General features: G+C 43.1%; 1 protein-coding gene across 2 annotated transcripts in view; it reads left to right on the top strand.

The window, feature by feature from the left end:
* Positions 1-25,959, top strand: part of neurl4 (neuralized E3 ubiquitin protein ligase 4) — a 127,713-nt gene that overhangs the window by 14,253 nt on the left and 87,501 nt on the right. For both annotated transcript variants that reach the window (XM_072258272.1, XM_072258271.1), the window contains exons 2-5: positions 1,428-1,818; positions 12,353-12,618; positions 18,934-19,045; positions 22,816-22,904. In XM_072258272.1, coding sequence (XP_072114373.1) covers positions 1,428-1,818; positions 12,353-12,618; positions 18,934-19,045; positions 22,816-22,904 — 858 coding nt within the window. The remainder of the gene's footprint in view (positions 1-1,427; positions 1,819-12,352; positions 12,619-18,933; positions 19,046-22,815; positions 22,905-25,959) is intronic.

The following is a 25,959-nucleotide window of genomic DNA, read 5'->3' as shown; positions in this document are numbered from 1 at the left end:
AGTGAACTTGGCCTTTTCTCCTTGGAGTGACAGAGGATGAGAGGTGACTTGATAGAGGTGTACAAGATGATGAGAGGCATTGATCATGTGGATAGTCAGAGGCTTTTTCCCAGGGCTGAAATGGTTAGCCCGAGAGGGCACAGTTTTAAGGTGCTTGGAAGTAGGTACAGAGGAGATGTTAGGGGCAAGTTTTTTACACAGAGAGTGGTGAGTGCGTAGAATGGGCTGCCGGCAACGGTGATGGAGGCGAATACGATAGGGTCTTTTAAGAGACTCCTGGACAGGTACATGGAACTCAGAAAAATAAGGGGCTATAGGTAATTTCTAAGGTAAGGATATGTTCGGCACAGCTTTGTGGGCCAAAGGGCCTGTATTGTGCTGTAGGTTTTCTATGTTTCTATACGTGTATATTGTTAAATGACGATAAACTTGACGATCCCCCTTCACAGTGTTGCTGTCAGGGTCTTGGACTCTGAACTCCACCTCTTCCATATTGTCATGTTAGCATTTCTTTTTGCGCTGCTACAGATTCCTTATAGCTTCTGCACCATTGTCATTGTATTTCCCAGATGTGCTGTTTACTCTGTAAGCCCATGAGCAGGAAATTTCATTGCACCCTGGTGTATACAACAATGAATGGATCTGATCTAATCTGACTTGTTCACGAGGAAAAGATAAAGTGTAGATTGGGCAAGAATCTCCATTGATTTCACTGGACATCAATTATTTTCTAAAGTGTTGCTGCCTCTGAAATTTATTTGTTTATTATAGACCATTTGAAGTTCAACACAAACATAATTTCAGACTACTTTTATCATGTAGGATTTTGGTGGAAGAAGAAATTAAGTTTTATTGAGTATAATGCGTTTAATTGCATAATAGTGCTGACGCTTTGCATTACTTAACTAAGCTAAAAAATGCCTTGATGCTTTTCATTTGTTCTTGGTGTCTGAGGCTTCTCCCTTATGTGTTCAACACTAATCAGCCAGCATTGATGGATTCCAGTTACCCTGATACTGTTTCTACATGACGGCAGTGTCCTGGTGAAATCTTCCATCATGTTCATCACTGACAATACCGAGATTTGAAGGGAAGATGTCTGAATGGGAATGCAAAAGTGGGGAACCCAGGTTTTGTAATGGTCACCAATTTTACACCCAAAGTAGAGCTCATAGGCTTTCTTAATAAGAAGAGTCATGCTCTATCTTTGAGATTTAAGCACATATTTGTCACAAATATGAAAAGGTATCGCTGCTGTTGCAACATTGGTGAGACATTTTGCTATCCCAATTCTCCTGAAAATAGTTACTTTATTATAATGAGTACACACAATATGCAATGCGCATCAACATGATTGCAAACCTATATAAACGTAAACACAATGAGTCCTTTGTTTCTGTGTCCTCTCTCCCCACCCCCACCCCCAGGTGAATTCTTGGAGCGGCTCGATTGAGATTGGGGTGACCGCGTTAGATCCCAGCACGCTGGACTTCCCCAGCAGCGCCACTGGACTGAAGGGCGGCTCGTGGATTATCTCGGGCTGTTCGGTGCTGCGGGACGGCCGCTCGGTGCTGGAGGAGTATGGGCAGGACTTGGACCAACTGAGCGAGGGCGACAAGGTGGGCATCCAGCGGACGGCTGGTGGTGAGCTCCACCTGTGGGTGAACGGCCGGGACTGTGGGGTCGCCGCCCTGGGTTTGCCCTCGAAGGTGTGGGCAGTAGTCGACCTGTACGGCAAGTGCACTCAGGTGACAGTGCTGGGCTGTGACACCATCGTACGGAGAGAGGAGCCCCTCAGGTCTGCCACGACTGATGAAGGTAAAGTTGGGATCATTCCTTCTCCCTCTTCCCCAACCAGTGCTGAACCACTTCATTTAGAAAAGCAGGTGATTTTGCATCTGGAACAGTGCCTACGGTATATTGTCAAGGCATAAGAGATCATTGTGAAAGTAAAACTCCCCTGTTAAAAATACAGGGAGGAATTGAATTTATTGTTGCTGATGTTGTAATGGGCTAGGTTGATCAGACCCAAACTAGTTTGAGTGTCCAGGAAATGTAATAAGTGCAGAAACCCATCAAAATAACTTAAGCCTAATTTATTATCACAAAACCAAAAGCACAAATAAACTACACTAAATACTACATGGTAAATTACAAAGATTTTAGGGCTCATGATTCTTAGTCTCCACTTGATTGTTGCTGTTTTTGGGGGAACTTCAAAATCCGACCTGTGAAAACACCCTGGCTTTGGGTCTCGGTACCAATCGATCGTGATTCTGTGGTCTAGGTGAAATCCCAAGAATCGAGGGAAAGGTGCCTCAATAAATAGGAGTTCAATCCATAAGCGTCGAGAGACATGCAGAGCCAGATAAACTCTTTGGTCTCTTGCTGTCATGCCACTATCCCAGCATGGTTTCTTTCATTTAAACAGTCCATGGCCATCGTTAGACATCCTCATGCCACTTGTGCCCTGAGGCCAAGGAAGACTCCAGGTACTATTAATAAGCATTAGGCATTACCAGTCCTACAGTGTACCTTACACCTTACGTACTCTGAGCCCACAAAGGGCCGTACACAATTCCATCCACTATTTTAAAAATTTTACTTCACCTCAACGCATTTGTGGCATTATTTTATGGCAGCCATATGATGCAACACATGAAAATTATTTTATGTTACAAAAAAAATAACGTAAAAGAGGAACAAAGAAGGAATATTCATGGATTCATGAACTGTTCAGAAATCTGATGGTGGAAGAGATGTTTACAGATACACCATTCAAAGCATCCTGTCCAGCTGCAACGTGGCTTTGTATGGCTGCTCTACCCGTGACCACAAGAAGCTGTTGCGGACACAGCTCAGCACATCATAGAAGTCAGCCTCCCCCGTTGGCTTAATCTTTCTTAAAAGTTTGAGTGTAGATGTTTTAGGCTCCTGTATCTTTTCCCTAGGTTACAACAGGATTCCATTTCTTTAAAGGGTTCATGTCACAAATGTAGCTGTGAGCTGAGTTCCCAGGTGGTGGAAAATGTGAACTTATCCCGGGGTGTCAGGTCTCCCGGTTGCTGGCTCATATGTACAGCATTTAACCCAGGTAAACCCGTAGGAGAAAAGATATTGGTGCTATTTGATATTGTTTGAGATGATACAGCAATACAAAACCCATCACCTTGATTGAGCGTTGGAAAGCGTAGCAGTTAGTGGGATGCCGTTACAGCTTGGGGCGTGGGAAAGCATAGCGGTTAGCAGGACGTTGTTACAGCTCGGGGCGTCAAAAGGTGTGGCAGTTAGTGCGATGGTCTTACAGTTCAGTGTCGGAAAATGTAGCGGTTAGCAGGATGCCATTGCGGCTCAAGGTGGTGGAAAACATAGCAATTAGCAGGATGCTGCTACAGCTCAGTGTCGGAAAGTGCAGCGGTTAGTGCGTGCTGTTGCATCTCGGGGCATTGGAAAGTGTAGGCTGTCGGAAAGCTTAGCGGTTAGTGGGATGATGTACAGCCCGGGGTGTCGGAAAATGTAACGAATAGTGGGACGCTGCAGCTCGGGTGTTGGAAATCGTAGCGGATAGCAGGACGCTGATACAGCTTGCTGTCGGGAAGTGTAACGGTTAGTGGGACGCCGTTACAGCTCGGGGTGTCAGAAAGTGCAGTGGTTAGCACGATGCTTTTGCAGCTTGGGGTGTCGGAAAGCCTAGCAGTTAACGCCATGTTGTTACAGCTCGAGGTCAGTGTTCAATTCCAAAGTCACCTGTAAGGAGTCTTTACATCCTCCCCATGGAATGTGTGGGTTTTCTCTGGGTGCTCTGGTTTCCTCCCACAGTCCAAAGACACATCTATTATTAGGTTAATTGGTTATGGTAAATTGTCCCGTGATTACCCTAGGGTTAGGTCAGTGGGTTCCTGGGTGGCGTGGCTCGAAGAGCCCAGTCCGCACTGTATCTTGTTGGATCGGTCTTATTTTTCTGACCCTTGGGGGTCAGGAATGGCAAGGAGTTCTAACTCTTAACGATTGTTTATTTTAAAGTTTAAAGAATGGTATAGGCATTTGAAACTAAGTGAAGAGCTGAGAATGAGAAGCCAAGCAGAGATTCAGTAGATTCAATGAAGAGAAAAGATAGCATCTCTGAAAATTCCATCACCTTTATAATCCATATAACAGAAATTGCTTAATCAAGAATAAATCAATCCATAGTTGTACAATTACATCACCTAGGTAATGTGCTAACACCTTGCCAATGAAAAATGAGAGATGTGATAAGCCGTTAGTTTAGCTGCTATACCACTTTCTGCCAGTAAGCAGGATCAAACCACCTCGTACTATGAAAAATACATACGTGTGCTAAAAACAAAGATACAAATTATGATTGAAGTATGACTTTAGTCTTACATTAATTCGTATAAAATTTAGAAAAAGTATTTGAAGTGGATTCCAAGAATATCTACATGAGTAAGTAAAATGCTTCAGATGATAAGAATGCACGTGGAAGTAGGAGCAGAGACTATTTGTTTTCTCAAACCTTTCCCACCATTCCATGCGATATTTCTGATCTGTCCCCATCCTTGACTCCTGTTCTGTGGCATCTCCCTAAGCTCTCGATTTGCTGATATATCTACCTCCTCTTCCAGCCTCCATAGGCCTCTGCAGGAGAATGCCAGGCACTACAAGAAGAAATACAGGCACACCTCATTTTTAAGTGACAGCCCATCATTTTGTCGCCAAAATCCCTCCAGTAGAATCTCAGAAAAGTACAGTGCAGAAATAATGCTCTTTGGCCCATCTGATCCGTTCTGAACCATTGACCTGCCCAGACCATAGCCCTCTATACCTTTTTTAAAACTTATTTTGCTTCTTTGTAAGGATTGGTCAGACTGCATTTGGAGTATTCTGAGCAGTTTAGGTCCCCTTATCTGAGAAAGGATGTGCTGGCATTAGAGGGGGTCTAGAGGAGATTCACGAGAATGATCCTGGGAATGAAAGTGTTAACATCTGAGGAGTGTTTGAGGCTCTGTGCCTGTGCTCACTGGAGTTTAGAAGAATGGGGGAATCACTTTAAAACCTATTGAATATTAGAAGACGGTAGTGTGCCTTGGATTTTGCCACAGTAGGGGACATCCTCAGAGAAGAAGAATGTGCCTTTAGAACAGACATTGAGGAGGAATTTTGTTAGCCAGAGGATGATGAATCTGGAATTCATTGCCACAGATGGCTGTGAAGACCAAGTCATTGGGTGTATTTAAAGTGGTTTGGGTTCTTGATTTGTAAGGGCATCAGAGGCTACCAGGAGAGGGAAGGAGAATGGTGCTGAGAGGGATAATAAATCAGCCATGATGGAATAGCGGAGCAGACTCAATGAGCTGAATGATCTAATTCTGCTCCCATGTCTTATTTCTTAGCTATGGAGTCTAGGATCAGCTTGGAAAGCAAGGGCTAGGCCATATGGGACAGGTGATACATAAAATGTGATTTTTAAAAAAAAAAATTGGGTTTTGATAAACCCTAAGATTTTAAGGGCATCAAATGATTTAGAGACAGTAGTGGGAAATGGCACTGTGTGATTTCATGGCACCTTCAGGGTATTAGAGTCTTAAGAATCAGGAATTTATGTTCAAATTGTATAAAACTTTGGTCAGGCCATATTACTGTGTACAGTTCTGGTTGTCCCATTACAGTTCAAAGTACAAAATAACTTATTATCAAAGTATATATGTCACCACATACAACCTGAGATTCATTTTTTTGTGGATATAACTCAACAAATTTATGTAATAATAACTACAACAGAATCAATGAAAGACCACCCGTTTTGGTGTTTAGCCAGAGTGCAGGAGAGGCAAACTGTGCAGGTGCAGAAAGAAGAAACAATAATAAACAAATAAGCAATAAATATTGAGAACCTCTCATGAAGAGTCCTTGAAAATGAGTTCGTTGGTTGTGGGAACACTTCATTGATGGGGCAAGTGAAGTTGAATGAAGTTATTCCTTTTGGTTCAAGAGCCTGATGGTTGAGGGGTAATAGCTGTTCCTGAACCTGGTGGTGTGAGTCCTGAGGCATCACCTCCCTGATGGCAGCAGCGAGAAGAGACCATGTCCTCAGTAGTGGGCGTCCCTGATGATGGATGCTGCTTTCAAGGGTTCACTTAATGTCAGAGAAATGTATACGATATACATCCTGAAATGCTTTTTCTTTGCATCCGCAAAAACAGAGGAGTGCCCCAAGAATGAACAACAGTTAAATATTAGAACCCCAAAGTTCCCCCCAGCTCCCCTCCCTCCCAGGAGCGGCAGCGAGCAACAATCCCCCTCCCCCCACCAGCAAAAATAAAGCGCACCCGCTACCGGCACTCAAGCATGAGCAAAGCAATAGCAAAGACACAGACTTGCAGTTACCCCAAAGACTACATTCTTCACCTGATAACTTGACACGCTGCAGGTTCTCTCCTAATAAGGGAGAAAGAGGTGACTCCATTTTCCAACGAGCAGGGAGAGATAACAAACAACTCACTGGTTTATGATGTTAAAAGTCCGTTACTTCGCTTTTTTTGAGCTCTGTGCCTGAAGATTGCAGTGATCCCGGGTCCCCAGGCACACAGCAGATGTTCCAACTCCCTCAACAACACACGAGTTTCCTGTGGCGGCACTGACCCTTGATCTGCCCGTCTCCAGTTCCTCGAGATCCCAGGCTTCTGATCCATGCCGAAATCTTAGGCCGAGACTTTGACATGCTGAATAGCAGCCGATTGTGGAACCCTGAGAATGGGTCCCATTCCTGCAAAGAACTGAAGTCAGTGTGTAACTCCAGGTCAGGGTCTTCAAAGGAACCCTGAAAGGGAAAAATAGAGATATTAAAGGTGGAAATAGAGCTGTTTCTGAAGATACAAGCAAAGGAGTCGCCATTGGGTGCCATAACTACTTGGCTCCGCCTCCTGCGATAGTGTTTCATGTAGATGTGCTCAATGTTTGGGACAGTTTTGTGTGTGATGGACTGGGCCATATTCATTACATTTTGTAAGATTTTCCCTTTAAGGACATTGGTGTTTCCATACCAGGCTCTGATGCAGCCAGTCAATACACTCTCCACTACACATCAACAGAAGTCTGTCAAAGTTTTAGATGTCATGCCAAATCTCTGCAAACTCCGAAGGAAGTAGAGGCACTACCATGCTTTCTTCGTAATTGCACGTAAGTGCTGGGCCCAGGACAGATCCTCCAAAAATAATAACACATACAAATTTAATGTGTCTGATTCCCTGATGAGGACTGGCTCATGGACCTTTGGTTTCCTTTCCCTGAAGTCAATAATCACTCCTTAGTCAATAACTGGAAGCATGTGGCAACATTGGAGAGGCTGTGGAAGAGGTTCACTGGGATGCTACCTGGATTGGAGAGTGTTTGCTATTAGGGGAGTCTGGACAAAACTGGACTGTTTTCACTGGAACTTCAGAGGTAGAGGTTGATCCGGTAAAGGTTTATAAAATTGTCGGAGGTATAACAACACAAAAGATGCTGGAGGAACTCAGTAGCTCAGGCAGCATCTATGGAAAAGAGTAAATGATGGACTTTTCAGACCGAGACCCTTCTTCAGGACTGAGAAGGAAGCGGGAAGATGCCAGAATGAAAAGGTGGGGGGTGGGTAAGGAGGACAGCAAGGAAGTTGCTAAGTTAGGTGAGCAGGAAAGTTCAACAGCTGGAGAGGAGAGTAGACCGTAGGAGAAAGGGAAGGAAGAGAGGACCTGGGGTCAGTAATAGGCAGGTGAGAAGTGAAAGGTCAGAGTTGGGAACAGGAAGAGGGGAGGGAATTTTTTTTAAACCGGAAGGAGAAATCAATATTCAAGCCATTTGGTTGGAGGCTACTCAGATGGAATATAAGATGTTGCTCTTTCATTCTGATGGTGGCCTCATCTTGGCACAAGAGGAGGCTTTGGATCAACATGTTGGAATGGGAATCAGAATTAAAATGTTTGGCTACCAGCAAGTCCCATTTATGGCGGATGGTGTGAGGTGCTCAATGTAGCGGTCCCCCAATTTTTATCAGGGGTTTAGACAATCAGAAGTTTTTTCTTCCCATGGTAGGAATCTCAAATACTAAAGACTATAACTTAAGGTGAAGGGTGGAAAAGCTTAAAGGAGATACAGGGAGTATTTTTTTTACACAAACAATACAGATAATAGTAGATGGCTGGAACGTGCAGCCTGGGCTAGTGGTGGAGGTGGACTTGATCGTGAAGGTTGAGGCATTTGGGTAGCTGAATGTGCAGGCAGATAGGTTTCATTTAATTTGGCATCATGATAGTACAGACCCAGTGGGCCAAATTGCCTGTTTTATGCTTGTTGGATCTTAGTAATTATCAATCCTTGGCTTCTTTTAGAAGTTCAGGAATGAGAAAGAAACTTTGATTCATTGATTTTCAAGATTGTTTATAAAGTTTAAACAAAAATACATACAACGTAACAAGGCAAATGAGAGACAAGATTAGAGATTCGATATGAAAAGATAGTGCCTTTGGAAAAATCTATCACTTATCAATGCGGGACTACAGCAAATATTACGCCAGCCAAACTGGGAGAAAACTATTCTTGAGCATCAGCTGGCTGTGAAGCGGCATGACCAACTCTCCCTGGTCTCCACCCATGGAGATCGAGAGGGGCACAAAATCGACTAGGCATCAGTGAAAATCATGGCGCAAGCAAACATGCCGCATGAAAGAGAATTCCTCGAAGCATGGTTTTCCACAAACAATTCTATAAACAGACAGGTAGACTTCGATCCTGTTTAAGAGCCGATATGGGCAAACTCCAGACCACAATGCATGAAGTTTGCCACGCAACCAATCAGCGATGAGAATTCCTCCCCATATCGCAGCTGAGTTTCCAAAATGATGACCAATTAGCTGATTGAAAAGTAAATAAAGGCCAAGCATTTGGTGGACACATCACAATCAACAGCATACTGATGGCTCCTCGTCTAGTGTTGAAACGTTTGCAAGTAAATTGTTAAGATCAACCCAACTATTACCTTTATACTAGAGGTAATAGAAATTCTTCAGATAGAGATAAGCCAGTTAAGAGGCTATATAATTAAAACAATTATAATGCGTGTCATGTGCTAGTACTAATTAAAAAAGTGGAAAGGTGTATGTAACTGCTATACCACCTTCTGCCAGTAAGTGGGGACAAACCACCACATACCGTGAAAAGTACGAATTTGTTAAAAATACCAGTAAGAAAGAAATTACAATCTTAGTCTTGCATTAATTCAACTAATACCTCAAAGTATATATAAAAAAAAAAACTAATTCCAACATGCTCTTGCCCTCCCTTGGTGAAATTACAATCATAGAACCGATTGTGTTCCAGGAAATCCATTTTAACCATCAAATTTTAAAGCGAGAGTCCCTCCTGTCTCTGCCACTTGGGTTCACTCATGAGATGTGCATAGTCGCATCTTGCTGAGGAAGTTGAGGTGACCGAAAACTATTCTTTTGAGCAGAATGGTTCTTAAACTATTCTGCTCAAAGAGACAGAATTTCTTCTTGCATTAAGTCCATGATGCAGCAGGTTTCAAAGTACTCTGATGTAGAAGAGTGGTGGGATATACTTTTTATAAGGTATTAGATGAATTAATGTAAGACTAAAATCATAGTTTAATCATAATTTGTACTTTTTTAAAACTCATACTTTTCCTCGCCACTTACTGGCAGAAGACACTATAGCAATTACATATACCTTTTCATCTTCCATTGGCTAAGTGTTAGCACATTGCCCACGAGTTATAATTGTGCAACCATTGATGGTCTTATTCTTATCTAAAGAATTTTGTGTTATCTGGATTATAAAAGATAATGATTTTTCAGAGGCGCCATTTTTTTTTAGCTTTTTAATCTTCGCCGTCTTTGCTTCTCAGCACTTTGCTTAGTTTGCTTAGTATTTGTATGTTTGTTTAATCTTTGAAATCATTAAGAATTAAAACTTGCCATTTTTGACCTCCAGAAGAACCCTAAGGAACAGAAAAATGACAGATCCAACAAAAGGAAAGTATTTTCTAGTATTTCAGTGATGCGGAGCGGTGTTGGAGCTTCACTCTGCATCAACTGTGCTGGCATAATTTGAGTGATAGACATGATGTAGGAAGAACTCTAAACCTTTCCTCTATCTCTCCAGGGAGCGGTTAAGAGCTAAACTAGAGGCAGAAACAGACTGCATTGCCTTTTGTTTGATCTTGCAATTCAAGAGGTCATGTTTTTCTGCTGGAAACAATCAACAGATAAAACAGAAATTTCTACAAGAGGACAGAATAAATTCAGTATGTGTTTTCCCTGACTACTTTTGTTTACAGTCTTTATTCATGTTCCTTTTTTCTGTCAACTGGGTAAGTTCCACATCTTATTTGCATGACAGCTTGATCCTGCCCCATCGGGTGCATTCCCTTTGCCTCATCCATTCCCTCTCCAATTCTGTCTGTAGCTTTGGGGTGGCATGTTAGAGTAAGTGGTTACTACTTACTGCTGCCGCTTCTACTTAGGACAGCAATGAAGGTCTTCCATCTCTGCGGATGGTCAGGGTTTCCTTCATCAAGCCAGCAGCTTCCACCACTGCCAGGCATACAAGTCCCGGGCGGGGACACGGGAACCATCGCACTCAGGTGTAGAAAGATTCTTCATTGCTATTTCCATAACAGTTTTGTTTGACCAGTCAGGGTTGCTAGGCCAGTGCTGAACCCACGAACCTGGAGGACCGGTGGACTACTCTTAGTCTGGCCTCCACCCTTTGGCCTGTTTGGCATGGGTGACCCCACCAAGAGCCAAAGCATAAAAATGTCCTGACTCCAGCCAACGTAGCTCTCTGGGGCACACAGGCCTCCAAACCACAAGGTTGTGGTCCTCTTGGAAGAGCGTAATGGTGAGCACAACACTTGATAGCACCTGCAACCTGGGTTCAATTCCAGCCACTGTAAGGAGTTTGTACGTTCTCCCCATGACTGCGTAGGTTTCCTCCCACAGTCCAAAGACCTACCGGTTGGCAGATTAATAGGTCATGGTAAATTTTCTCGTGATTAGGCTGGGGTTAATTTGGGGATTGCTGAGAGGCATGGCTCAAAGGGCCAGAAGGGCCTATTCTGCACTGTATCTCAATAAATAATACATAAAACTAACTTGTTTCCTCTTTCTCAATTCTGATGGAGGTTCTTTAACCTAAAATGTTAACCCATTTTTCTCCTACCACAGATGCTGTGACCTTCTGAGAGTTTCCAGCATTTAAGTTTTTTTGTTTTGCATTTGCAGTTCTTCTGATTTTTGTTTTTTAAATCTCAAGTTTAACTTCCTACTTGGTTACCCAAAACCAGTCCGTCTCAACTCTGAGCATCATCAAACTTCCAGATTGTAAAATTCCAAAAGGTCCTGACGAAGGGTCTCTGCCTGAAACGTCGACTGTCCCTCTTCCTAGAGATGCTGCCTGGCCTGCTGTGTTCACCAGCAACTTTGATGTGTGTTGCAGGTCCAGAACTGTCTGGGTACATAAACTTATCCTCACCTCCGGCTGATCCTTTCACGTGATTATCGTTTCTCTTATCATAAGAAACAATCTCTCAGTGTCTTTCATACTCCATCTGCAGATTATTTTCAGTGATATTATGCCGCCTTCTTTCAATCTTTAATGTCTAGAAGTTGATCTTAGAACGTAGAACAGTGCAGCACTAGATAGGCCATTCGGTCTTTATATCTGCATCACAGCCTGGTATGGAAACACCAATGCCCTTGAATGGAAAATCCTACAAAAAGTAATGGATATGGCCCAGTCCATCACGGGTAAAGCCCTCACCACCATTGAGCCCTTCTACATGAAACACTGTTGCGAGAAAGCAGCATCCATCAGAGATCCTCACCACTCAAGCCATGCTGTCTTCTCACTGCTGCTGTCAGGTAGAAGGTACAAGAGCCTCAGGACTCACACCAGCAAGTTCAAGGAGACGGAATTCAGAGTTCAATCTCAGCATCTCTGTGCGCCCTCCCCATGGAATTCCCTGAGTACTCCGATTTCCTTCCGTAGTCCAAAGATTACTGGGTGCATTAATTAGTCATTGTTAATTGTTCCGTGATTAGGTTAGGGTTAAATGGAATTGTTGGGGATTGCTGGACAGTATAGCTTGAAGGGCTGAATGTGTCTATTCAGCACTATATCTCAAAATTTAAAAAATAATTTAAAAAAAACATTTTAGGCATGCTGTGTTGGCACCAGAATGCATGGCAACACTTGTGGGCTGCCCCAAGCACAGCCTCAGGTTGTGTTGGTCATTAATAAAAATAGCACATTTTTTTGTTTATCAATATACATGTATTAGTAAATCTAATTCCAGGTTTTGTGGGGATGGAACTCTCAGACGTTGTGAACAACGCCATCCTCTCAGCGTACAATGGCAACCTGCTGAATGTCAGCCTGGGCAGCCCCCTGGACAGCTGCTCCGTCACCTCCAACGACGCCCTGCTCTTCCATGAGAAGTGCGGCACCCTCATCAAGCTCAGCAACAACAACAAGACGGCGGAGAGGAGGCGGCCACTCGACGAGTTCAACAACGGCGTGGTCATGACCAACCGGCCGCTGCGGGACAACGAGATGTTTGAGGTGAGCTTGGCAGTGGGATTGTCCATCTGTTGTTGGGCCGCAAGCCACTTGCTCATCAATATCATCTTATTCCTGTTCAGTCACTCCAGAACCATACTTGCCCTGCTTTTCTGCTGTTCACTTGGGTGGGGGGGGGGGGGGGAGGGAGAGGTTGAATGTCAGGACAAGGTGTGTTCTGGCGTTTTTGAGGGTTTGGGCATAAAGGGAATAGTGACTTCAGCAACCAGCCTTGGGTCTGAATATGCATTGAAAATGCAGCTCAGAGCAGTAACATGCAGACCACTGACCAGGAAACAGGCACTTAACTCATTGTCTACAAATGCACAAATCCAATCAACACCCCATTGCGTGGACACAACAGTAGTTAACTCTTATTTTGGGTGTGACAGTGGGAAGATGCAGACATTTGAAACTGTTACATGTAGTTCAAAGGAAACGTATATGTGGATTTGTCCACATCGTCCTTTGATATTTAGCACATAAAATGATGTGTAGTGTTGGGTCAGGCAGGCCACCTTCCACCACAAGGGGTCTCAGGCTTTATCTCATTTTGTCGAATAAAGAGACTGCTTCATATCTACCAGCACTTCTCTCTGGTGACTTCAGTCACATAACAGCAAGGTGTAGTGACAGATCATTGTTTATGGCTAGTCCAAGCCTACCCTAAGGTAGGAGTGATGAATCTTTTGAAAGCGTGTGCCCAAACTGTGATAATCTTGGGAGGAATGGTAGCCTAGCAGTCAGCATCATGCTATTACGATGACAGCGAACCTGGCTTCAATTTCTGCAGCTGCCTCTGAGACGTTTGCTCGTTCTCCCTGTGATTGCATGGGTTTTCTGTGGGTGCTCTGGTTTCTTCCCACATTATAAAGATGTACAGGTTAGTAAGTTAATTTGTCACATGGGCTCACGGGCCGAAAAGGCCTGTTACCAAAGACCATAAGATGAAGGATCAGAATTAGACCATTTGGCCCATCACGTCTGCTCTGCCATTTCACCTTGGCTGATCCATTTCATTCTCACCTCCATTCTCCTGCTTTCTACCTGTATCCCTTCATACCCTGACCAATCAAGAATCTATCAACCTCTGCCTTAAATATACATAAAGACTTGGTCTCCACGCTGCCTGTGGCAAAGAATTCCACAGATTCACCACACAAAGACACCCAAGTCCATTTGCACTTCAGTTTTTTGTATTTTCTCTCCATTTAGAAAATAGTCAACCCTTTCATTTCTTCTACCAAAGTGCATGACCAACCGAACACTTTCAGACACTATTCCACCTGCCATTTCTTTGCCCATTCTCCTAATCTGTTTGTCCTTCTGTAGCCTCTCTACTTCCTCAAAACTACCTTGCCTTTCTACCTAACTTCATATCATCTGCAAACATTTCAACAAAGCCACCAGTTCTATCATCCAAATCATTGACAAGAATTGATTCCAATACAGACCCCTGTGGAACACCACTAGTCACTGGCAGCCAAAAAAGGTTCCCTTTATTCCCACTCTTTGTCTCTTGCCAATCAGCCACTGCTTTATCCATGCTAGAATCTTTCATAATACCATGGGCTTGTAGCTTGTTAAGCAGCCTCGTGTAGCACCTTGTCAAAGGCCTTCTGAAAGTCCAAGTACACAACATCAACTGATTCTTCTTTGTTGATCTTGCTTGTTATTTCTTCAAAGTATTCCGACTGATTTGTCAGGCAAGATTTTCCCTTGAGGAAACCATGCTGACTATGGCCTATTTTATCATATGCCTCCACGTACCCTGAAATCTCATCCTTAATGATCAACTCTAACATCAAACTACTGCGGTCAGACTAACTGGCCTATTGTTTCCTTTCTTCTGCCTCTCTCCTTTCTTGAAGAGTGGAGTGACATTTGTAATTTTCCTGTCTTTCTGAACCATTCCAGAATCTAATGATTCATGAAAGATCATTACTAATGCCTCCACAATCTCTTCAGCACCCTCTTTCAGAACTCTGGGGTGTACACCATCTGATCCAGGTGACTTATCTACCTTCATCTTTCAGTTTCCCAAGAACCTTCTCTCTGGTTATGATAACTTCACACCCTTCATGACCCCTGACACCTGGAACTTCCACCATACTGCGAGTATCTTCCACAGTGAAGACTGGTGCAAAATACTTATTCAGTTCATCCGCCATTTCATTGTCTCCCATTATTACCTCTCCAGCATAGTTTTCCAGTGGTCCAATATCCACTCTCACCTCTCTTTTACACTTAATGTATCTGAAGAAACTTTTGGTAACCTATTTAATATTATTAGTTAGCTTGCTTTTGCATTCCATCTTTAATGACATTTTAGTTGCCTTTTGTTGGTTTTTAAAAGCTTCACAATCCTCTAAATTGCCACTAATTTTTGGTCTATTATATGCCCTCTCGTTGGCTTGTATATTGGCTTTGATTTCTCTTGTTAGCCACGGTTGTGTCATCTTTCCTTTGGAATACTTCTTCCTCTTTGAGATGTATATATCCTGTGCTTTCAGAATTGCTTGCAGGAATTCCAGCCATTGCTGCTCTGCATCATCCCTGCCAGTGTTCTTTTATCAAATCTGGCCAATTCGTCCCTCTGCCTCTGCATTTGCCTTTGCTCCACTGTAATTACCATGATGTGTTTAAATAAAATAAAACTCTGTTTTTTAAAAAAAATCCACTCGCATACCTCGATTATTCTGAGCAGAAATTATCATTGATTAGTTACAATAAAATATAACAGATTGAAATAGACAAAGTACTTCAGAGAAACTATTTAGAATTTATTAATAGTTTAGAAGAAGAATGAGGGAGATGTCATTGGAACATCTCACTGCTTTCACAAACGAGAAAAACTGCAGATGCTAGAAATCCAAGCAACACACACAAAATACTGGGGGAACTCAGCAGACCAGGCAGCATCTGTGGGGTGGGGGGTGGGGGGAAGTACAGTTGATGTTTTTGGCCGAGACCCTTCGGCAGGACTGTCGACATTTCGGATCGAGACTTGATGCCGCCTGGCCTGCTCAGTTCCATCAGCATTTTGTGTGTGTCACTGCTCTCAGGTTGTAAAAGGATCATTCACTGCTTCATTTGGCAGTAAAGATAAACATTATGTGTCTTTATTATTCATGGGTTTAAAGAATATCGGGGCAGCACTGCATACTGTGTCAACAATGTTTTTATGCCACTCCTGAACTAGCTATTACGGAGACACTTAGTGGAAAGAGATGAAAATTTGATAGGAATTTCAGAGTCTCAGTCCTCAAGCAAGACAGCATAGTATTAAAGTAAAAGGAAGGAATTTTAAAGAGAATTTGAAGGGAAAGTTTTTTTCTGCACGGTAGTTGATATCTTCGAGAGGAATTGGGATTGGTTTATTATGGTTACATGTACTGAGATACAGTGAAAGGCTCGTCTTGCATACTGTTCATACAGAACAGATAATTACACAGAGCATTGAGGTAGATCAAGGTAGAACAATAACAGATTGCAGAATAAAGTGTAACAGCTACAGAGAATATACAGTGCAGGTAAACAAGGTGCAAGATCGAAATGAGTTAGATTGTAAGATCAAGGACACAGCTTATCGTATTTATTTTATTTTGAGATACAACGAGGAACAAACCCTTCCAGCCTACTGAGCCGTGCCACCCAGGTGTAGAAGATGGTGTTTGTGTAGATACACCTCATCTACTTAAGAGCCTAAATATTAAGGCTCTTAGTGCACTACAGTACCGTAGCGATTAGCGCAACACTTTTATAGCAAAAAGATTGTCATGGACATGCTGAGCTGAAAGACATGTTTCTGCTTTGTACAACTTTGTAAGTGATTCTCTTTTCAGCCTTTCCTTATAAATCAGCTTCTTTACAACCCATCATTAACCCTTTTCTCACCACTGTGCTCTCTTTCTCTCTGGAATTCAGAAGAATGAGGGGTGACCTCATTGAAACCTCATCGAATGTTGAAAGACCTTGATAGAGTGGATGTGGAGAGGATGTTTCCTATAGTAGTGGAGTTTAAGACCAGAAGACACAGTCATAGTCATACTTTATTGATCCTGGGGGAAATTGGTTTTCATTACAGTTGTACCATAAATAATTAAATAGTAATAAAACCATAAATAATTGAATAATAATATGTAAATTATGCCAGGAAATAAGTCCAGGATCAGCCTATTGGCTCAGGGTGTCTGACCCTCCAAGGGAGGAGTTGTAAAGTTTGATGGCCACAGGCAGGAATGACTTTTTATGACGCTCTGTGTTGCATCTCGGTGGAATGAGTCTCTGACTGAATGTACTCCTGTGCCCAACCAGTACATTATGTAGTGGATGGGAGACATTGTCCAAGATGGCAACTTGGACAGCATCCTCTTTTCAGACACCACCGTCAGAGAGTCCAGTTCCATCCCCACAACATCACTGGCCTTACGAATGAGTTTGTTGATTCTGTTGGTATCTGCTACCCTCAGAATAGCGGGGTGTCCTTTTAGAACAGAGATGAGGAGGAATTTCTTTAGCCAGAGTGTGGTGAATATGTGGACTTCATTGCCACAGGTGGCTGTGGAGGCCAAGTCATTGGGTATATTTAAGGCAGAGTTTGATAGATTCTTGATTAGTCAGGGCGCAAAGGGATTGGGTTGAAGGGAAATGGATTTGCCATGATGAAATGGCAGAACAGACTCAATGGTCCAAATGGCTTAATTCTGGTCCTGTATTTTCATTGTCTTAAAATTGTGGTTCATATCAAAATCACAACAAACTGACATCTTGGAACATAAAGTACACTGTGGTCCTTTGTGCCTAATGGTATCAGAATTGTTGTCCTATTACTCCATGTCACCTCTGAACCTACCATGATTCCCCCATGGCATTCTGCCCAAGGCTGAAGCTTTACCGTTTACATGAATTCCAATAGGGTAATAAAATTTGGCTCTGGATATACTCTTGTTCTTCAGGTTGTAGGTCATACTTCAAAATGAACATGTCATTATCAAGATACGGTCATAGAGTCGTAAAGCACAGAAACAGGCCATAAGCACAGCCAGGTCAATTCCTTTCATCTATATATCCCACATCCACCATTTGGCAGGAGCCTCTGTGTCTTGGCAATTCGTGTGCTTGTCTAGATAGTTATTGAAAGTTGTGAGAATCTGTTTCCAGCACTCCTTTGGAAGGAGGAATACCCTAGCTGAAGCAGTGGTATAGCGAGAAATAAACAGTAAAACTATTTAGAATTATTTTGCTCACTGCTATTTCAAGCATTCAGACTTGGAGATGCCAGAAATGGCCAGGAGTGAAAAGGAAACTATTTCACTACTTCTGCAAGTTGGGAACTACGAAGAATTTGAAGATATCGATAATTATCTTGAATGTTACAACGAAAATGAAGATTTGATGGATGCTGTCATCAAAGGCATTGTATGAAGACAGTCCATTATTTTCTTCATTTATCGTCAATCAGAAGAACACAGCAATGTGTTGGTTGGGCATTGCATCCGACGGTGACAGTGAAACTTGTGTGGGAGAGATTTTAAAGTTTAAAAAAAAAGCCTGGGGTAATTCCACTCTCTCGGCCTCGGAAGTCCAGGTCCAGTGGTACAAGTAATCATCACAAACTGGGGTCTTGCTTGGCTGCAGTGATTGATCATGACTACTTCTGTGCCTCGCCATGCTCTTCACTCTCCACGGAGCATTGCAGAACCACCTTCCTGGCTGTTGGATGTCACTGTAGATCCAATCCTCTCAGTGCACTGGAGCTGACTTCACGTGCTGCGTCTCTCACCGGGGTATGAGGCCCACTCGCTACCCTCACCTGGTTTAGCCTGCCTGCCGCCTGTCGAAGTAGTGGAGCAGGATGTACCTACTGTTGTTTGGAACCACAGATCAGGGCTGAGTGTTCAGTAGAGACAAAAGTGGAGTGAGCCGCCCCAGAATGGACACGACACCAGAGGTGCTACCCCTCCCTGGACATTCACAGAAGCAGCGTACACAGGATGAATTCCTCAGTCAATAAATAATACACAGTTTTATAGTACGGCAGTAGCATTGGTTTCATTTAAACACAATTTTTTAGTTAAACGATAGTTTCATTTTCATACCTTTTTACCTATTTCTTAGAAACTTTGTCTAATTGGGGAAGCTGCTTAATTGGGCCAAAATGTGGTTCCAGTACATCCCAATTAACTGGAATTCACTGTTTTTCAAATATGTTTTACTTACATGTTATAGATTACAAAATGTTTATATCTAATTAAATTTTTGCAAAGAAATCTGTAAGACTTCTCTCTACATGCTTTTTTTTTATCCATGCCACAGATCCGGATTGACAAGCTGGTTGACAAGTGGTCTGGGTCCATTGAGATTGGCATCACCGTGCATAATCCAAATAACTTGGACTACCCGGCAACAATGACCAATCTCCGATCAGGTCAGGAGATCCTGCCTTGAAACTGTTTAGTTGTAAGTCGTAAGACCTTGCACCAGTAAAGCCCTCCCAACCATTGAGCACACCTACATGAAGCACTTTCGCAGGGAAGCAGCACGCATCATCAGAGATCCTCACCACCCAGGCCATGCTTTTCTCTCGCTGCTGTCATCAGGTAAAAGGTACAAGAGCCTCAGGATTCACATCACAAAGTTCAACCATAAGGTTCTTGAATAAAAATGATAATTGCACTCATTTGCCCGTCCATTGGGATGTTCTCACAACTAATGATCTCACATTAAGGACTTGTAATCCTCACACCGGGCTCATTAGCTAACTTTGCTAACAGCCATGACTCAGTGGGAGAAGGCCACCTTTCATAAACAATATACGTCTAGGGTCAGTATGTTTTGGGGTTCAACCAAACAGGAAAGTTGGGATGTTCAGATTAATGGAATCCCAATTTGGGTGAATGCCGTGTAAATACTGCCCATACAGAATTACCAGTGACCAAGAAATGACAGATACATCAGCATAAAATTATAAAGAAAGTATATTGTCCAATTTCAGCTTTATCAAGCAGTTGTTAAGAGAAAGCAAAGAAAGGAAAAACATTAAAAGGGCCATTAGAACTTCCCATTTTGGATTCCTTCATCTTGTGAAGCACTCCTTGCAATAGTGTCTTTCTGTCAGATCGTCTCGATCTTTTCTCCGCATCTCCTGCCAACTGACCACACACCTGACCCCTATTCATCAGAGATCTCTCTCCACTCAGCTCTCTCTAGAACCTTCTCCTGGTCCCACCATCCTGATTGGCTAACACAACATTCCTAAATTGAACAACATGGCCCATATCTTTAGCCAAAACATTCTACCAACCGGACAGATGGCTTTACAGAAAACTGCTAAAATGAAATGCCTACAGTATAGCAGGCTTTAAAGACTCTTTCTCATTATCTCATGTTCTCATTTATTGCTGTTTATTCATATTTGCATTTGCGCGGTTTGCTGTCTTCTGCACTCTGGTTGATCTTTTATTGATCCTGTTATATTTACTTTCTATACATTTGCTGAGTACGTATCCAGGAAAAGTAATCTCAGGGTTATATGTGGTGACAGATATGTACCTGGATGATAAAATTTACTTTGGACTTTGACCCTCCATGATGTTGAGGTCATTGAGTAACTATTGATTACTGGTATGAAGTGCTGAAAAATCAAATAAAGTGCTAGAAGCTTGAAATAAAAGTAGACTGCTGGAAAAACTTATTTGGTCAGACAGCATCTGTGGAGAGAGAAGCAGAGTTAATGTTTTAGTTTGAAGGCATTTTGCCAAAACTAAAAGTAAAAACGAGTTAGCATGTTCGGGAAGGGATAACAAGGACATGGAAATATTTCTGATGTGGAGTGACAGGGTTGCCATGGGGATGATTTGCCGAAGATACCTGGTTCAAAGTAAATTTGTTATCGAAGTACATATATGTCACCATATACAACCCTGAGATTCATTTTCCTGCGGGCATTCACAGTAAATCCTTAATAAGATAATAACCGTTACAGAATCAACGAATGGTCACACCAACTTGGGTATTCAACCAGACAACTAAAGACAACAAACTCTGATACAAAAAGAAAGAAATAATAATAATTAAGCAATAAATATTGAGAACATGAGATGAAGAGTCCTGAAAGTGAGTCCGTAGGTTGTGGGAACATTTTAGTGATGGGACAAGTGAAGTTATTCCCTTTAGTGTAAGAATATCATGGCTGAAGTGTAATATCTGTTCTTGAAGCTGGTGGTGTGAGTCCTGAGACTCCTGTACCAGTAAGAAGAGAGCATGTCCTGGGTTGTGTGCGGTCCCTGACAATGGATGCTGCTTTCCTGTGACAGCACTCAATGTAGATGTGCTCAATGGTGGGGAGGGGTTTTGGGGCAGCTGGTGTGAAAAATGAACCAAAACTATGAAATGAGGTTATTTACAGAATGAGAACACAATCAAAATGATGTAAAAGTTGTGAAACGTTCTGCAGTATATGCTAATTGGTACAGAAGGGGTTTACCAGGACGCTACCTGGGTTGGAGCATATGAAACTTAAGGAGGCGCATTGGTTGTTTCCTCTGGAGTGGCAGATGGTGAGGGGAGATGTGATAAGAGTGTTATAAGATTGTGACAGGCATTGATAGAGTGGACAGTCTTTCTCCTAGGGTAGAAATGTCGAGTATTAGAGGATATAGCTTTAAGGCGGGAGGGGAAAGAGTTTAAAGGAGGTGCCCATGGGAAGTGTTTTTTTAACATGGATAGTAGGAGCACATGGCCAAGTGGTTAAGGCATTGGACTAGCTACCTGAAGGTCGTGAGTTCGAGCCCCAGCTGAGGGAACGTGTTGTGTCCTTGAGCAAGGCACTTAATCACACATTGCTCTGCGACGACACTGGTGCCAAGCTGTATGGGTCCTAATGCCCTTCCCTTGGACAACATTGGTGTCGTGGAGAGGGGAGACTTGCAGCATGGGCAACTGACGGTCTTCCATACAACCTTGCCCAGGCCTGTGCCCTGGAGAGTGAAGACTTTCCAGGTGCAGATCCACGGTCTCGCAAGACTAACAAATGCCTTTAGGTGCATGCAGCGGGCTTCCTGGGGTGGTGGTGGGTGGATACAATAGTGGTGTTTAGGAGGCACTTAGGCCTCTTCTCTGAGGATTGTCACCTTGTCATGATGGAGATACTTGAGATCCTGAGAACATTGCCATCTGGAGTTTAGCTCCTGGTAGGGTCAAAGCAGAGGTTCTAACCAAGACCTGAGCAGAGGAACTGATAGAAGATGATGACAGATCTCAACAGCAGGTAGGGTGGAGGAAGGGTGCAGCAATGAAGGAGTCCCCAGTTGTCTTGCACTCCATGTCACTGGACTGTGTGGTGGCTGCACCTGCTTCAGTGTCCTCACGTTAAACAAAGTCACCTGCAGATGGTCTCCATTAAGGGAATATATCCTAACTTCCCAGATTATTTCCTGTGGCAAGCAGCAATTGGGGAAGGAGGAAGGATTGTGTCTGGAAGCCCTGATTCATGAATGGCCTCCACAGCCACCTGACGACCTCTTAGACAACCCCTTAGGAGAACATCTTACTTTGGAAGTTTGGTTGATCGCAGAGCTTAGCAAAATGTTTGCAGATGTTTCAGCTCCAATTGAGAAGCCACCATCAGTGCGCAGTTGAGGGTGTTGTCTCCTCAGAATGTCGACTTTTATACTCCTCCGGGGTTTGAAAGGATGTTGATTAGACGTCGTGATCTGGTTGGCTGGCTCAAAACATTGTGAGCAGTTTAGCTGTAGAAGATTCTGATTGGCTAGCTTTGAGGGAGGTCCATTGGAAGTGTTTGATTGGCTGTCCAGACCCTGAGATTACTTACGATTTGTTGATGCCATTGTTTCTCTTTTCTCTGGAGGGTTCATATATCAGATTTGTTGATGTGTTTGTTGACGGATTCTTCTGTAGAGAACCACGCTTCGAGAAATTATTCTTTTTTGTTGTGTGAAGACATCTTACGTGATCACATGACTACTGGGCATGAACAGATAGGGAATGAAGAAATATGGGTCATGTACAATCAAGAGGGTTTGGCACCGTGGTCGACACAGCTATTGCAGGCCGAAGGGTCTGTTTCTGTGCTGTCCTGTACTATGATCTGTTACTGCAATATTGGTGAGATTGTGTGGTGCACTGGTGTGGTCCTCAGGAGCTGCGTCCACACTTTCTGTCTGTTTATCCCTGCAGGGACAATTATGATGAGCGGCTGTGGAATCCTGACCAATGGGAAGGGGACACGGAGGGAGTACTGCGAGTTCAGCTTGGATGAGCTGCAGGTAATGACTCCTCCATTATCACGGGAGCAAGACAGTGCAAATCCGGAGGTTGCATACACCCAGGTGCTCTGTTAAGGTGCAATGAGTAATTCCAGAGAATTAGAATCAGACTTCTTATCGCTGCCTGGTATAAAGTTTGTTGTTTGTGGTATGAAAGATTTGCTGTTTCAAAGATTCAAAGTACATTTGTTATCAAAATATGTATGTAATATACAACCCTGAGATTCACCTTCCCCCCGAAACAAAGAAAATTATGGAACCCGTTCAAAGAAAAGCATCAAGCCCCCCCTCCACGCGCAAGAAAAACCAAATCGCACAAATGGCAACCAAAAAAAATGAGCAGAAGACACAGAATGTAACGTACAAAATCGAAAAGAGTCCAGACAAATTCAGTTCAGCTCAGTGTTTGTTAGCTGACAGCTGCTTTGATTCAAAATCGCCCAAAACTGCAAGAAAAAAAGTGACCAGGAACACATCATAATGTGAAGTTGAGTCCAATCCATAAACTGCATCGATTAAACCTTGTTCAAAACCCAGAACTCTGGCAGCATCGGGGGGGAATCATCTGACTTAATTATATTTGTACTTTATAAGTAAACATTGATAAATTACAGAATAAATACAAAAAATCAATAGTGCATAAAATGGGGATCAAAGTTCAAAGTACATTATCAAAGTACTTATACAGTATGTTATGATATACAACTCTGAGATTCATTTTCTTGTGGGCATACTCAACAATCTGGCAAGAGCAAAGGATGTTGGGTGGAGCACTGTGAGAGGGGTGTGGTGCAGGTGCTGGAGAAGGAGTGCCGGGGTAAGGGGGGTGGCGCGGGTTTAAACACACCCAACCCTGAGACCTTTGATTCGCAGGGTCCTTTGATTCCAAACAATTGGTTTAGTGATCATTTCAGAATGTCTGGTGCGTCCCGCTCCCTCTCCTCTCCCTTCCCCTTTTCCCAACCATGATTCCTCTCTCCCTGCCCCCTTCCTACTCTCAGTCCTCAATAGAGACCCAGATCAGAATCAGGTTTATCAGCACTCACATGCGTCTTGAAACTTGTTTTTTTTTGCTGCTGCAGCAGTACACTGCAATGCATAAAGTTACTACACAACTGTGAAAAAGTTTTGGGCACCTTAAGTCATGTGCCTAAGACTTTTGCACAGTACTGTAGGTCACCATATACAACCCTGAGATTCATTTCTGAACAGTAATAACTGTACCTGAACTTGAACTAGTTTTATTTGAATTTGTATCTGATATACGTGTAGTTAGATAATTACATAACTTCTCAATCCCTAACAGTGTCCTTCCATAAACAACAGGAATTCTGCAGATGCTGGAAATTCAAGCAACACACATCAAAGTTGCTGGTGAACACAGCAGGCCAGGCAGCATCTCTAGGAAGAGGTACAGTCGACGTTTCAGGCTGAGACCCTTCGTCAGGACTAACTGAAGGAAAAGTTAGTAAACGTCTCGGCCTGAAACATCGACTGTACCTCTTCCTAGAGATGCTGCCTGGCCTGCTGCGTTCACCAGCAACTTTGATGTGTGTTGCAGTGTCCTTCCTTGCAAGGCCTTCGTGGTGGCTACATGGAGCTTCAAGGCATCTCTCAGCATGTGGGTCTTTTAGCTAAGAAATGGTATCGAGAGGGTCCAGAGGAGGTTCATGAGATGTTCCTAGGAATGAAGGGGTTAATGTATGAGGAGCATTTGATGGCTCTGGGCTTGTACTCACTGGATTTAGAAGACTGAGTGGGGAGCTCATTGAAACCTATCGAATATTGAAAGGCTTCAAGAGAGTGTATGTGGAGAGGTTTCCAACAGTGGGAGAGTCTAGGATCAGAGGGCACAACCTCAGAATAGAGGGATGTCCACTTGCAACAGAGGTGGAGGAACTTTTGTAGCCAGGGGTTATGAACCTGTGTAATTTATTGTCATAGATGACAGTGGAGGCCAAGTCATTGGCTATACCTAAAGTGGAGTTTGAAAGGTTTTTGATTAGTAAAGGGTCAAAGGTTACAGGGAGAAGGCAGGAAAATAGAGTTGAGAGGGATAATAAATCAGCCATGATAGAATAGCGGAGCAGACCTGATGGGCCAAATGGCCTAATTCTATGCTATGATCTTCTGATCTTAGCTTATTGTGCGGCCTAGAATATGGCAGTTGGCTGTTCTGTTAACTGCAGTTCTCTTTCTCCTGACGTCACTGGTTTTCTTGCTCTGACCGCATTCTCTTGTACACATTTTCCATTCGTCATGGTATGGTAAGTCTCCAAGGTACTTAAAAATATATTCTGTACTTTCCCACCTCTCTTCAGCTTTTTCTTTTGATTCTTTTTTGCTTTCTCGCAAGTTCAGCTGCTTCTTGCGTGGGCCACCCAGGATAATTGGCTCGCCTTCTATTCAAATGTTTTGCTCATGGCTCTCTCTTAGATGCTGGTTTACACAAAGCTTGGAACTGGAAACATTGACATAAACTGGACACTTAGATAACCAGGGGTCAGGGTCACTGGAGGGGGGAGGGTGTGGTTGTGTTAGTTAAGCTGTCCATTGTTGAAGTTACTGGTATGATGCTCCGCTGGAGTTTAGGGAACAACCCTCTGCATGCTGTGTGAGTGGTCTAGTTGTTGAGTTAATGGGAAAGGGGAAGGTGTTACCTTTTACCTCTTGTATCCACCAGTACAGGGTTTCCCATCCTGGGGTCTGTGAACCCTTTGGTTAATGGTAGGGGTCCATGGCATTAAAAGCGAAAAGGGTGGGAACTCCTGCACTAGTGTAACTGATCTCATGATCAGCATGCCTCCACAGTTGGGGTCTGGGCAATGAGTAGGTCAGAATCCAGTGACCTTCTGAATATTGCACCCAAACAAAATTCTGTTTCCCATTGCAGTTGAATTGGTAGACAGACGTCTAGCATGGACTAGATAGGCAGAAGGGCCTGTATCTGTGCTGTACACCTCTATGACTATGTATGGGGCAGCAGTGGAGTTAATGCTCTCTATCCTGTCCTTGTGGGCTCGGTAGGTTAATTGGAAAATGGAACATTACCCAT

Source organism: Mobula birostris, chromosome 5 (assembly GCF_030028105.1).
Source record: "Mobula birostris isolate sMobBir1 chromosome 5, sMobBir1.hap1, whole genome shotgun sequence".
Classification (NCBI taxonomy): Eukaryota; Metazoa; Chordata; class Chondrichthyes; order Myliobatiformes; family Myliobatidae; genus Mobula; species Mobula birostris.
This window is presented reverse-complemented; position numbering and strand designations above follow the sequence as displayed.